Source organism: Pseudophryne corroboree, chromosome 6 (genome assembly GCF_028390025.1).
Source record: "Pseudophryne corroboree isolate aPseCor3 chromosome 6, aPseCor3.hap2, whole genome shotgun sequence".
NCBI lineage: Eukaryota > Metazoa > Chordata > Amphibia > Anura > Myobatrachidae > Pseudophryne > Pseudophryne corroboree.
Genome location: NC_086449.1, coordinates 93795811 through 93810867, shown reverse-complemented (window position 1 = coordinate 93810867; position 15057 = coordinate 93795811). Strand labels below are relative to the sequence as shown.

Genomic DNA, 15057 nt, shown 5'->3' with positions numbered 1-15057 from the left:
AATATACAGTGACAGTACTCTTTTTTTGGAGGAGGGGCTGAACCAATGTTCAGCAAATAATTTTACAAGGAACTAGTGGGATCATTGCAATAATTCCGTGAATATTAGTCACCAAGGTGTTTGCCTCCACTCAGAGCGACAGCTTAGTAACCTCAGACAGAGGGCTGAGGTTTGTTTTTCAGTACATACTTTACTTTATTAGAATGGTCTTCAGTACAAGTCTAATGTTCTTTATAAAGCCAAAGTCAAGGAAGACCACGCTCAGGGGCTCCTCTCCATGTCATGTACCAAATCACCCTTCAACAACACGAGGCCTACAAACCAAACAGCCCAGTCTTTAAATATGTTCCTAAACCAGATTACTACTAGGAATGTAAATATTTTAGTCACAATGAAACAATAGTAAAATATGATTTATCATGTGAGTAACCAGCAGCTGCCACTATTACACTTCATTATTGGGATAAGAACATACAGAATGTTAAAAGTCAAATTTTCATTGTGGCGAGACGTTAAGAAGCAGGGTTGTGTGTGTTTTATTTTTTTTATTTTCATATAAATAGTAAAAGAAACAGGTTTGCAGAACAAAGGCTATACTTGCCGTGTGTAGGGGAGACGTGAAATATCAGCCATACACGTGAAAGGACCAAGACCAAATAACGGTTGAAATCTTTCATTAACATTATTCTGTTGTGTATGGGCAATCTGGGCATTCTTCTCAATGCCGGAAAGAATGCCCTTCGCTAAAGTGTGTACCCAACATAATTAAGAAAGCCATATTTAAAATAAATCCTAAATTAATTCAAATTTCAAGTGCCTTTTTATGGATTGAAACGGCATTCCACGTATGGTCGTTTAAACATTTAAGGGAAGATGTATAAAAGTTGGGAGAGGGATTAAGCGGAGAGCAAGCATCAGCCGGGTCAGCTCCTGTTATTTTTCAACACAGCCTGCAAACTGAGTTAGGAGCCGATTGGTCGGTACTTTCTCTCTCTCCAAGCTTTTATAAATCTCACCCCTTAGACTCCTAACTTAATATGAATAAAATGAACCTGGAGCCTGCATGTGATGGAAGCCTTTTGGATCTAATATTAATTAGAACTGGAGATAGGCGACTATGTTATGCCTCTGCGCTACCAATGCTCATTGGCATATATCCTGTTAATTCAACAGAAGGGTCAACGGTTATTTAGGAATTGCTAAGATGAACATAGGAGCAGTCTCCACAGTGTATAGGCAACAGATGCACTTTAATGGCTATTGAACTCATACGCTCATTGTACAGAATTATTCCTCCCTACCCTGCCCTTGTGATATAGGAAACAAAAAAAACAAAAAGCAAAAAAACCATTTGACAAGGAACACATTTGACCATTGTCTCTCAAATATCACAAAGTTGAAAATTTATGGTCAATAGAAACTGTATAACTATCCATAGCTATGGTACAACTTGGGTCCAGGGGCATTAAGCACAAACCTTAAGTGTAAAGGTATTTTTAACACTTTCTGCACCTAGATGAGCATTTACCTAGAACGTAAAAAAGAGCCCACAAGCATCACAGCCATTTAGTTCTATCATGCAAGAGTAACATTTTCTGCTTACAGCAACTGGATAGAACATTTAGCAACTACAGTAGTTTCACAGAATGTTGTGGTGTATACAGCTTTGCAAACTCAAATTATATACCAGTACTAATAGACTGTATACAGTATGATCTTAGTGTTAAACTTCATATCAGTTTAGGTGGGTAAGTAAAGAAACGCCTTGCTGAAACCTGTTGTTGCGTATATAGCCATGTATACTTTATTACTAAACTCTGAGGTATCCCAGAACAGCCCGGAGCACAACTGATAGTAAGATGCCTTTCTAAACTGGAAAACTAGGAGTCTCAGCACAACATACAGGATTGTTTGTGTCACAAGTAGAACGTGCTCTTAAAATAGGGACACTCAGGAAGAGATAGATAAAACAATTTGACAAACTTTTCTGGTTTTGACCCGGGATTTAAAGCAGCCGTTTTATTTTGGAGGAAATGCCAACCTGGTTTTGCCTTAAATTTTGTAGCTCTAAAATTACCCGGCAAAAAAAACACTTCTTTACATTTCCCCATCTGTGGCTGACACACTGCCTTGTGTTCAGCCTGTTTCATAACAACGGCAGAGTATATGCAGTAAAGCATACCTTTACTTACTATGCAGAAAGCCAGTTGATAGTGTAATGTTAGATTTAATTCCTCAGTGTCTCAAGAACATCATTACTTCCTTTCAAATTGATCGGTTGCACTCTTGTGAGCACAAGATGGCCACTGTCTACATAACCAGTACACATTTTGACTTTAGAATGTATTTGGGAAAAAAAAGAACCCCCAAAAAACCCATCACCATCTAAAAGCGCCATGATCTCTTAGGAGGTTTCAAACCTGGACAGGCAGTACCAGACTGGAATCAGTCATCACGTGGGCTGAACTCAGTGCTCATATAGGGACCAGTATCTCGAGAATGCTGTTAACGCTTCGGACATTGGTTCACTCAGGAAAATGGCTAATTCCTTATGTGTAGGCAGCAGGTGCTCTTTAAAGGAATCTTAACAGAAGGAAATTATTTTCACCCACTTAGGGGGGTTGGAGGTTCCAAGAAACTGTACCAAAATAATGCACCCTTTACAGTAACAGGAGCATCTTTATAGGCTGTTGCAATGACTCTAGTGACACAACTATCATGCACAATTTTAAAATTCAGATGGGAGCAACACAGACCACCAGCAACAAATCATTTAAGCAGTTAGACCCTGGATCACTGGTTCTCAATATGATGTGGTAAAAGCACACGCCAGAGCGCCCGGCATGCAGGAGTTAATCTACACCATTTATGTTGGGATATAAACAGTAAAATGACAGAGCCACAGTTTTCCTACTTATCCAGGTAGCTCACAGATAGGGGAGTGCACATGTAGCCCGTGACTCAAGAAGCCCCTTCATGCAGATCCCTTGCTGTAAACTGAAATGTTTAACATTGATACTATGCTGTCAATGGCCGCTGAAACCAGTTACATTGAACGCTGATAAACGGACAATCGGAAGTCTTCGGTAATCCCCAGGGTATTTTTAAGTTTAGTCTACCCCCTCCCACCTGCCTGTACAACACCCCCATCTCTCCGACCCCCAATCCTCTCTACAGACAGGGAATCACTCTGTGCGAAGTATAATGTGGATGCCAGAATCCGTGAAAACCGGGCCACTCATTTCTCCTGGCCGCAGAGCAAAGGAAGCATCTTCAAAGGGTTTCTGCATGTCACCTGCGGGACAGAGAACGAGACACAGTTACAGGTACCAAAGTGAAGCACCTAAAGAGCAATATTATATTACAGACTAATACTCGTCTTGTGTTTCGCACAAGCTATATTTCAATCCAATCTACAGTGATTCAGAAGTGTCATAGGAAGAAAGGGCCTACTTGTAGGGGTAGGGATATATGCTAGTTTTTTTAATTTTTTTATTGTGGTATAGTAGGGTGCAATCATCAGTTACGTCAACAAAACTAGAAAAACAACCAACCATTGAAGATTACAACGTACAGCAAATGAAACTAAAAATAGAAGACAAAGCCCTACATGTGTCATGTGATAGTGACCATAAAATATTCAGCCCGCCTAGGAGGAATATAACAGAAAAAGTAATAAAAATCAGTTATCAGTAAGTACAAATGTGATTCCCTTTATCTATGTCCATCAAATCTGCATTAATTAAACTAAAAAAGGATGAAGAGTTGGACTTGCCTCTCCCAAAATTGCCCAAGTCTCCCCCAGCCTTAGCGGAGCTGCAGTCACTGAACTGAGAGGCCAGAGCTTCAAAGTCCTCATCTCCAGACTTAATTTTCTGTATGTAGCCTGTGAATGCAGACAAGCAGGAACACAGTATAAGATCTCTGTATATTGCAGTAGGTATAGATGACATATATAACGACTTAGAAACACACAGTGAGGGAAAATGCTGATTATTCCATACATAACAGGGAGCATTGTACTGCAATCCATAGCAACCAGATATTATTTCCTTTATAAGCAGTATTACAACCTGGTCATGTGCATACAGCAATTACATTCATCTCCCCACTGTACGTTTCTTCTTTTTCAGAAGACAAGTCATGAGTTTGTACACAGATCATTCAGCTCTTAGGGGAGGCAGCCTAACAGTGCACATATCCGCTGTACAGAGGCGGATGCTGGAGCAGGAAGAGGGAAAGTAGAGTCTGTTCCATATTCCCTCTGCCTATGCGGTACCACATGCCCATGTAAAACACCTGTGTACTCACAGCCATCTCTCTTTACAGATCTGTAAGCAACGCAACGTGTTCATTAGGGCAGACAAAACATTTGGCTAGAAGTACTTACCGACTAGACTATAATGAAAACCGAGATCCACTGACTAAATCTTCATAAACAAAAATAAAACGATTTAGACTAAAATCCTTGTCAAAATTAACACTGGGCGTAGGGTTTTACATTTTTTTATTTATTTAAGAACAATTATGTGTTTTAGATATTTGCAGAAAATAAATATGAGCCTGAGGGGAAGGAAATAGAATCGTGTATTGCATTTGTTTGTTCTAACATACTTAAGACATTAATTTGTACATGACATATGGGAATACTACAGTACGTCTGTCTCCGTATGTAATACATTCTCAGCCTACTGAGCCGAGATTATTAAACACATAGTTAAAAGGTATGCAAACTTCTCAAGGGAATGTTAGAGAAATGTTCTTCAGCAAAATCCATTTTTTTGTGTTAACGATGACAATTAATAAGAATTTACTTACCGATAATTCTATTTCTCGTAGTCCGTAGTGGATGCTGGGAACTCCGTAAGGACCATGGGGAATAGCGGCTCCACAGGAGACTGGGCACAAAAGTAAAGCTTTAGGACTACCTGGTGTGCACTGGCTCCTCCCCCTATGACCCTCCTCCAAGCCTCAGTTAGGATACTGTGCCCGGACGAGTGTACACAATAAGGAAGGATTTATGTATCCCGGGTAAGACTCATACCAGCCACACCAATCACACCGTACAACTTGTGATCTGAACCCAGTTAACAGCATGATAACAGAGGAGCCTCTGAAAAGATGGCTCACAACAATAATAACCCGATTTTTGTAACAATAACTATGTACAAGTATTGCAGACAATCCGCACTTGGGATGGGCGCCCAGCATCCACTACGGACTATGAGAAATAGAATTATCGGTAAGTAAATTCTTATTTTCTCTGACATCCTAGTGGATGCTGGGAACTCCGTAAGGACCATGGGGATTATACCAAAGCTCCCAAACGGGCGGGAGAGTGCGGATGACTCTGCAGCACCGAATGAGAGAACTCCAGGTCCTCCTCAGCCAGGGTATCAAATTTGTAGAATTTAGCAAACGTGTTTGCCCCATACCAAGTAGCTGCTCGGCAAAGTTGTAAAGCCGAGACCCCTCGGGCAGCCGCCCAAGATGAGCCCACTTTCCGTGTGGAATGGGCTTTTACGGATTTTGGCTGTGGCAGGCCTGCCACAGAATGTGCAAGCTGAATTGTACTACAAATCCAACGAGCAATAGTCTGCTTAGAAGCAGGAGCACCCAGCTTGTTGGGTGCATACAGGATAAACAGCGAGTCAGATTTTCTGACTCCAGCCGTCCTGGAAACATTTTCAGGGCCCTGACTACGTCCAGCAACTTGGAATCCTCCAAGTCCCTAGTAGCCGCAGGTACCACAATAGGCTGGTTTAAGTGAAACGCTGAAACCACCTTAGGGAGAAATGGAGGACGAGTCCTCAATTCTGCCCTGTCCGTATGAAAAATTAGGTAAGGGCTTTTATAGGATAAAGCCGCCAATTCTGAGACACGCCTGGCTGAAGCCAGGGCTAACAGCATTACCACTTGCCATGTGAGATATTTTAAGTCCACAGTGGTGAGTGGTTCAAACCAATGTGATTTTAGGAACCCCAAAACTACATTGAGATCCCAAGGTGCCACTGGAGGCACAAAAGGAGGCTGTATATGCAGTACCCCCTTGACAAACGTCTGAACTTCAGGAACTGAAGCTAGTTCTTTTTGGAAGAATATTGACAGGGCCGAAATTTGAACCTTAATGGACCCTAATTTTAGGCCCATAGACAGTCCTGTTTGCAGGAAATGCAGGAAACGACCCAGTTGAAATTCCTCTGTAGGGGCCTTCCTGGCCTCACACCACGCAACATATTTACGCCAAATACGGTGATAATGTTGCACGGTTACATCCTTCCGGGCTTTTCATTGCCCTCCTGCTTCTTGTGCCGCCCTGTCTGTTTACGTGGGCGACTGCCGTGATGTTGTCCGACTGGATCAACACCGGCTGACCCTGAAGCAGAGGCCTTGCCTGACTTAGGGCATTGTAAATGGCCCTTAGTTCCAGGATATTTATGTGAAGTGACGTTTCCATGCTTGACCACAAGCCCTGGAAATTTCTTCCCTGTGTGACTGCTCCCCAGCCTCTCAGGCTGGCATCCGTGGTCACCAGGACCCAGTCCTGAATGCCGAATCTGCGGCCCTCTAGAAGATGAGCACTCTGTAACGACCACAGGAGAGACACCCTTGTCCTTGGAGACAGGGTTATCCGCTGAGGCATTTGAAGATGCGATCCGGACCATTTGTCCAGCAGATCCCACTGAAAAGTTCTTGCGTGGAATCTGCCGAATGGAATCGCTTCGCAAGAAGCCACCATTTTTCCCAGGACCCTTGTGCATTGATGCACTGACACTTGGCCTGGTTTTAGGAGGTTCCTGACTAGATCGGATAACTCCCTGGCTTTCTCCTCCGGGAGAAACAACTTTTTCTGTACTGTGTCCAGAATTATCCCTAGGAACAGCAGACGTGTCGTCGGAATCAGCTGCAATTTTGGAATATTTAGAATCCAACCGTGCTGTCGTAGTACTACTTGAGATAGTGCTACTCCGACCTCTAACTGTTCTCTGGACCTTGCCCTTATCAGGAGATCGTCCAAGTAAGGGATAATTAAGACGCCTTTTCTTCGAAGAAGAATCATCATTTCGGCCATTACCTTGGTAAAGACCCGGGGTGCCGTGGACAATCCAAACGGCAGCGTCTGAAACTGATAGTGACAGTTCTGTATCACAAACCTGAGGTACCCTTGGTGAGAAGGGCAAATTGGGACATGGAGGTAAGCATCCTTGATGTCCAGAGACACCATATAGTCCCTTTCTTCCAGGTTCGCTATCACTGCTCTGAGTGATTCCATCTTGAATTTGAACCTTTGTATGTAAGTGTTCAAGGATTTCAGATTTAAAATAGGTCTCACCGAGCCGTCCGGCTTCGGTACCACAAACAGCGTGGAATAATACCCCTTTCCCTGTTGTAGGAGGGGTACCTTGATTATCACCTGCTGGGAATACAGCTTGTGAATGGCTTCCAATACCGCCTCCCTGTCGGAGGGAGACGTTGGTAAAGCAGACTTCAGGAACCGGCGAGGGGGAGACGTCTCGAATTCCAATTTGTACCCCTGAGATACTTCCTGCAGGATCCAGGGGTCCACTTGCGAGTGAGCCCACTGCGCGCTGAAATTCTTGACGGGCCCCCACCGTGCCTGAGTCCGCTTGTAAGGCCCCAGCGTCATGCTGAGGACTTGGCAGAAGCGGGGGAGGGCTTCTGTTCCTGGGAAAAGGCTGCCTGCTGCAGTCTTTTTCCCCTTCCTCTGCCCCGGGGCAGATATGAGTGGCCTTTTGCCCGCTTGCCCTTATGGGGACGAAAGGACTGAGCCTGAAAAGACGGTGTCTTTTTCTGCTGAGAGGTGACCTGGGGTAAAAAGGTGGATTTCCCAGCCGTTGCCGTGGCCACCAGGTCCGATAGACCGACCCCAAATAACTCCTCCCCTTTATACGGCAATACTTCCATATGCCGTTTGGAATCCGCATCACCTGACCACTGTCGCGTCCATAACCCTCTTCTGGCAGAAATGGACAGCGCACTTACTCTTGATGCCAGAGTGCAAATATCCCTCTGTGCACCTCGCATATATAGAAATGCATCCTTTAAATGCTCTATAGTCAATAATATATTGTCCCTGTCCAGGGTATCAATATTTTCAGTCAGGGAATTATTTTCCAGCTTCCTATCAGCTGGTTCCTTGAGGGCGGCCGTATCAGGAGACGGTAACGCCACTTGTTTTGATAAGCGTGTGAGCGCCTTATCTACCCTAGGGGGTGTTTCCCAACGCGCCCTAACCTCTGGCGGGAAAGGGTATAATGCCAATAATTTTTTCGAAATTAGCAGTTTTTTATCGGGGGAAACCCACGCTTCATCACACACCTCATTTAATTCATCTGATTCAGGAAAAACTACGGGTAGTTTTTTTCACACTCCACATAATACCCTTTTTTGTGGTACTTGTAGTATCAGAAATGTTCAAAACCTCCTTCATTGCCGTGATCATGTAACGTGTGTCCCTACTGGAAAATACGTTTGTTTCCTCACCGTCGACACTGGAGTCAGTGTCCGTGTCTGGGTCTGTGTCGACCATCTGAGGTAACTGGCGCTTTAGAGCCCCTGACGGTGTTTGAGACGCCTGTACAGGTATTAACTGATTTGCCGGCTGTCTCATGTCGTCAACAGTCTTTTGTAAAGTGCTGACACTATCACGTAATTCCTTCCATAAGACCATCCAGTCAGGTGTCGACTCCCTAGGGGGTGACATCACTAATACAGGCAATTGCTCCGCCTCCATACCATTTTCCTCTTCATACATGTCGACACAACGTACCGACACACAGCACACACACAGGGAATGCTCTGATAGAGGACAGGACCCCACTAGCCCTTTGGGGAGACAGAGGGAGAGTTTGCCAGCACACACCAGAGCGCTATATATATATATACAGGGATAACCTTATATAAGTGTTTTTCCCTTATATAGCTGCTGTATAGATTTATCTGCCAAATTAGTGCCCCCCCTCTCTTGTTTTACCCTGTTTCTGTAGTGCAGGACTGCAGGGGAGAGTCAGGGAGCTTCCCTCCAACGGAGCTGTGAGGAAAAAATGGCGCCAGTGTGCTGAGGAGATAGGCTCCGCCCCCTTCTTGGCGGCCTTTCTCCCGCTTTTTTAAGGAAAAATTGGCAGGGGTTAAATGCATTCATATAGCCCAGGAGCTATATGTGATGTATTTTTTGCCATATAAGGTGTTTTTATTGCGTCTCAGGGCCCCCCCCCCCCCAGCGCCCTGCACCCTCAGTGACCGGAGTGTGAAGTGTGCTGAGAGCAATGGCGCACAGCTGCGGTGCTGTGCGCTACCTTATTGAAGACAGGACGTCTTCTGCCGCCGATTTTCCGGACCTCTTCAGTCTTCTGGCTCTGTAAGGGGGCCGGCGGCGCGGCTCTGGGACCCATCCATGGCTGGGCCTGTGATCGTCCCTCTGGAGCTAATGTCCAGTAGCCTAAGAAGCCCAATCCACTCTGCACGCAGGTGAGTTCGCTTCTTCTCCCCTTAGTCCCTCGGTGCAGTGAGCCTGTTGCCAGCAGGTCTCACTGAAAATAAAAAACCTAATTTAAACTTTTACTCTAAGCAGCTCAGGAGAGCCCCTTAGTATGCACCCTTCTCGTTCGGGCACAAAAATCTAACTGAGGCTTGGAGGAGGGTCATAGGGGGAGGAGCCAGTGCACACCAGGTAGTCCAAAAGCTTTTACTTGTGCCCAGTCTCCTGCGGAGCCGCTATTCTCCATGGTCCTTTCGGAGTCCCCAGCATCCACTAGGACGTCAGAGAAAACTGTATACATTTGTATTGCTGTTGGAGGACCTGAAGGTGTTACTATTCTCAGTCTCTCTACTGATTGGCAATACACTGTAATATAATTGGTTTGGCCAGGGGAGGCTTAACCTCTTCAGTGGTATGCCCGGAAATCTTCTGGGGTAGCCAGCACTTGTTACGCTACCCTGGATGATTTCCGGGCATGCTACTAACGGATTCTATGGGGACAGCCGTGCAGCGTTGCAACGCCCGGGAATCAGCATAAGCTATTATGGCGTTAAGCCTGCCCGCCAGACTCCTATTGGCAGGCGGACGTGCTTAACAGTCATGGCTTATGCAGACTCCTGGGCGCCACTATGCGGCCAGAAATCAGTGCTGACGCAGGCGATCCCAGTCTGCTCACCCACTGTTTTAGTTTTTTTTGCATGAGCACTCACGCTGGAGATGCCCGCGGGTGTTTCCCCACGGGCAATCGCCCCTGTGCACCCCCCCCCCCCCCCCCCCCTCTGTCCTTTAACCCCCGCACTCACAAAATTTAAAAACACACACCATTGGAGGTGTGTACTTTTTAATAAAACCCACAACTGAAGGGGTTAAGAGAGGAGGTGTCCCCTATGTGGGCCTCCTCCTCTCTGCAGCGCTGTAAACGCTACACATGCACAGGTCTCCGGAAACATAACGTCATTAATTTCCCAGAGACAAATCTTTACTGCGCATGTGCAAATCACTGGAAAATTGGCGCCACGCCATGTTTTCAGTGATTTCTCTGGCATCAACGCGGGACCCCGAAGAGGTAAGTTATTAAATATGGATGTAGGGTGTGCAGTGGTCTCCCACCGGACCCAGGGGGCCGTGTTGTCTAAACACACCCATTATAGAAACGCCTATGGGTTTGGCCCATTATAAATTAGCCCTAGCCACACTGAATGTATGATCAGAGATAGATAAATGGGTTGCTCCAATAAGAGTTGTCAAGTGTGGAACATTGTAACTCCCCTATCCTTGCTCTTTCTGCTGAACCAGTCCTGTGTTTATCTTTTTTTCCATTTAAGTTCCCCTGGGAACTATTCTTATTGTTGTATTTGTATATTGTTTATATTGTTTGTTACTTCGTGTGCCTGTTAGGATGTAAGCAGAGCGCAGCAGTGCGGAGACAGTATCGACGCGCACGCCACATCACTACTGGGGGCAGTGCGTCTGTAAGCGTCATTAATGGGGGCGTGCCCAGCACATACATAGATGCTGGTTTTCCCCCAAGCTCTCCCCGTAATGTGAATAGATGCAGAGCTCATGCACTGGGCAAGCTGTTTTAGCAGGACACATTTTGCAGTTTAAAATCGGGCAGGGTGAGGCTCCGTGCCAAAACGGCCAAGCGTAAAGACTTATAGTTTATCACCACCCATAGATGAGATACAGAATTTTGTACTGCTTACATAAAAAGTACTGAAAAAAAGTCCTAAAAAGAAACGTCCGCTTAGATACACAACTTAGATATTATGTATAATGTATTTTAGCTCTATGTAAAATGCCACTTTTCTTTCAAACAGTTTATTCTCCTGCATTATTATGTACATATTGTTGTAGATTTCTACAAATATACTGACTACACATATCCACAGGCCAGTGTTCTCCCCACACTATATTTTCGGGCTGCCTGCCCGTCTAAACTTCTCTGCCGCCCCGCAGTGATATGGTCACAGTCGCGCAGCACTGATGGAAACATTAACACATTGCAACTTATTGTCTGTGACATAGTGCATCTCACTCTTTGGAGCGGCTTCTGCCAGAAGGAGGATACTGGCCGCCCCCTCCACCTCAACCCTAGCCCACACGGTCTGAGCCATCTCCACCATAAGGGGGACGGTGCTTGTCCCCTCTACCTCAAACCCCGCACCACCTTACCACTGGAGGCAAGCATGAGAGCCTTCTCCTTTCCCGAGCATGTCAAACGGTAAGTGAGCACAGCTGTTTACATGCTGTAGTAGGTTCAGTCTGCATGCGGCCAAACACCTCCCCCCTCCACACACTCCGCCTAGCAAGAAAACATTTCTTGGGAGAATACTGCAAGCTTTATGCGGTGTTGTTGTACATACATTTAGGCACTATTGGGTAAAGTACCAGCCAACCAGCTCCTGTCATTTTTCAAACACAGTCTGTCACATGGCAGTTAGGAAGCCGATTGGCTGGTCTTTATCCGTCTCCACTTTACCTCTTGTTAACGCTTAATACATTTGGGCCTATAGGTGATACTACACCAGAGCACAACCACAGATGCCCCCAGTCATTCTTCTCTTATAGCCATCAAAATCTGATAGAGCCACTGCTTTAATCTTCCATCCTCAAGTGCTAGAAACATATACCTAATTTGCAGAGTCCGTAATTAGCCCACTGATTTCCAAATACTGAAAACCTAACTGGCTGGTGATCCTTGAGGACTGGAGTTGGGAACCAACGTAATGAGTAACACAACGTAACTTTTGTACACTTCACTGTGCCATCTACTGGACCATTTAAGAAGGGGAGAAATAACCACACGCCAATAATCAGATGGCAAGTTACACAGAGTTTTGGTTAAAATAAGATTTTACTCACCGGTAAATCTATTTCTCGTAGTCCGTAGTGGATGCTGGGAACTCCGAAAGGACCATGGGGATAGCGGGCTCCGAAGGAGGCTGGGCACTCTAGTAAGATTTATGACTACCTGGTGTGCACTGGATCCTCCCACTATGACCCTCCTCCAAGCCTCAGTTAGGACACTGTGCCCGGACGAGCTAACATAATAAGGAAGGATTTTGAATCCCGGGTAAGACTCATACCAGCCACACCAATCACACCGTACAACTCGTGATACTATATCCAGTTTGACAGTATGAAAACAACCGAGCCTCTCAACAGATGGCTCAACAATAACCCTTTAGTTAGCAATAACTATTTACAAGTATTGCAGACAATCCGCACTTGGGATGGGCGCCCAGCATCCACTACGGACTACGAGAAATAGATTTACCGGTGAGCAAAATCTTATTTTCTCTAACGTCCTAGTGGATGCTGGGAACTCCGAAAGGACCATGGGGATTATACCAAAGCTCCCAAACGGGCGGGAGAGTGCGGATGACTCTGCAGCACCGAATGAGAGAACTCAAGGTCCTCCTCAGCCAGGGTATCAAATTTGTAGAATTTTGCAAACGTGTTTGCCCCTGACCAAGTAACAGCTCGGCAAAGTTGTAAAGCCGAGACCTCTCGGGCAGCCGCCCAAGATGAGCCCACCTTCCCTGTGGAATGGGCTATCACTGATTTAGGATGCGGCAGTCCAGCCGCAGAGTGCGCCTGCTGAATCGTGTCACAGATCCAGCGAGCGATAGTCTGCTTAGAAGCAGGAGCACCCAGCCTGTTGGGTGCATACAGGATAAATAGCGAGTCAATTTTCTTGACTCTAGCCGTCCTGGAAACATAATTTTTCAAGGCCCTGACTACGTCCAGTAACTTGGAATCCTCCAAGTCCCTAGTAGCCGCAGGCACCACAATAGGTTGGTTCAAGTGAAAAACTGATACCACCTTAGGGAGAAACTGGGGACGAGTCCTCAATTCTGCCCTCTCCATATGGAAAAACAGATAAGGACTTTTATATGACAAAGCCGCCAATTCTGATACACGCCTGGCCGAAGCCAAGGTCAATAACATGACCACTTTCCGCGTGAGATATTTTAGATCCACGGTTTTTAGTGGTTCAAACCAATGTGATTTTAAGAAACTCAACACCACGTTGAGATCCCAAGGTGCCACTGGAAGCACAACCGGGGGCTGAATATGCAGCACTCCTTTTACAATGTCTGAACTTCAGGTACTGAAGTTAATTCTTTCTGGAAGAAAATCGACAGAGCCGAGATCTATATCTTAATGGAGCCTAATTTTAGGCCCATAGACACTCCTGCATGTAGGAAATGCAGAAATCGACGTAGTTGAAATTCCTCTGTTGGGGCCTTTTGTGGCCTCACACCAAGCAACATATTTCCGCCATATGCAGTGATAATGTTTTGCAGTTACATCTTTCCTGGCTTGAATCAGTGTAGGAATGACTTCCTCCGAAATGCCCTTTTTACTTTAGGATCCGGCGTTCAACCGCCATGCCATCAAAACATACCCGCGGTAAGTCTTGGAACAGACAGGGCCCCTGCTGCAGCAGGACCTGTCTGAGCGACAGAGGCCCTGGGTCCTCTGATATAATTTCTTGAAGTTCTGGGTACCAGGCTCTTCTTGGCCAATCCGGAACCACGAGTATCGTTCTTACTCCTCGCCTTCTTATTATTCTCAGTACCTTTGGTATGAGAGGCAGAGGGGGGAACACATAAACCGACTGGTACACCCACGGTGTTACCAGAGCGTCCACAGCTATCGCCTGAAGGTCCCTTGACCTGGCGCAATATCTTTTATAGCTTTTTGTTGAGGCGGGACGCCTTCATGTCCACCTGTGGCCTTTCCCAATGGTGTACAATCCTTAGGATGACTTCTGGATGAAGTCCCCACTCTCTCGGGTGGAAGTCGTGTCTGCTGAGAAGATCTGCTTCCCAGTTGTCCACTCCGGGAATGAACACTGCTGACAGTGCTAACACATGATTTTCCGCCCATCGGAGAATCCTTGTGGCTTCTGCCATCGCCATCCTGCTTCTTGTGCCGCCCTGTTGGTTTACATGGGCGACTGCCGTGATGTTGTCTGATTGGATCAGGACCGGCCTTTTGAAGCAGAGGCCTTGCCTGACTCAGGGCATTGTAAATGGCCCTCAGTTCCAGAATATTTATGTAGGGAAGTCACCTGACTTGACCAAAGTCCCTGGAAGCTTCTTCCCTGTGTGACTGCCTCCCAGCCTCAAAGGTTGGCATCCATGGTCACTAGGACCTAGTCCTGTATGTCTAACCTGCGGCTCTCTTGAAGATGGGCACTCTGCAGCCACTACAGTAGAGATACCCTGGTCCTTGGAGACAGGGTTATCAGCCGATGCATCTGAAGATGTGATCCGGACCACTTGTCTAACAGGTCCCCCTGAAAAGTTCTTGCATGGAACCTGCCGAATGGGATTGCTTCGTAGGAAGCTATCATTTTTCCCAGGACTCGCGTGCAATGATGCACCGATAACTGTTTTGGCTTCAGGAGGTCTCTGACTAGAGATGACAGCTCCTTGGCTTTCTCCTCCGGGAGAAACACTTATTTCTGGTCTGTGTCCAGAACCATCCCCAGGAACAGTAGACGTGTCGTAGGAAACAGCTGTGTCTTTGGACTGTTTAGAATC

General features: G+C 46.0%; 1 protein-coding gene across 1 annotated transcript in view; it reads right to left on the bottom strand.

The window, feature by feature from the left end:
* Window positions 1-525: 525 nt before the first annotated feature.
* The window catches only part of PIN1 (peptidylprolyl cis/trans isomerase, NIMA-interacting 1), a 100792-nt gene continuing 86260 nt past the window's right edge, over window positions 526-15057 (bottom strand). Inside the window, exons 3-4 of the mRNA XM_063931493.1 lie at window positions 3776-3886; window positions 526-3295 (exon numbers count right to left, since the gene is read on the bottom strand). Coding sequence (XP_063787563.1) covers window positions 3186-3295; window positions 3776-3886 — 221 coding nt within the window. The 3' untranslated portion in view covers window positions 526-3185. The remainder of the gene's footprint in view (window positions 3296-3775; window positions 3887-15057) is intronic.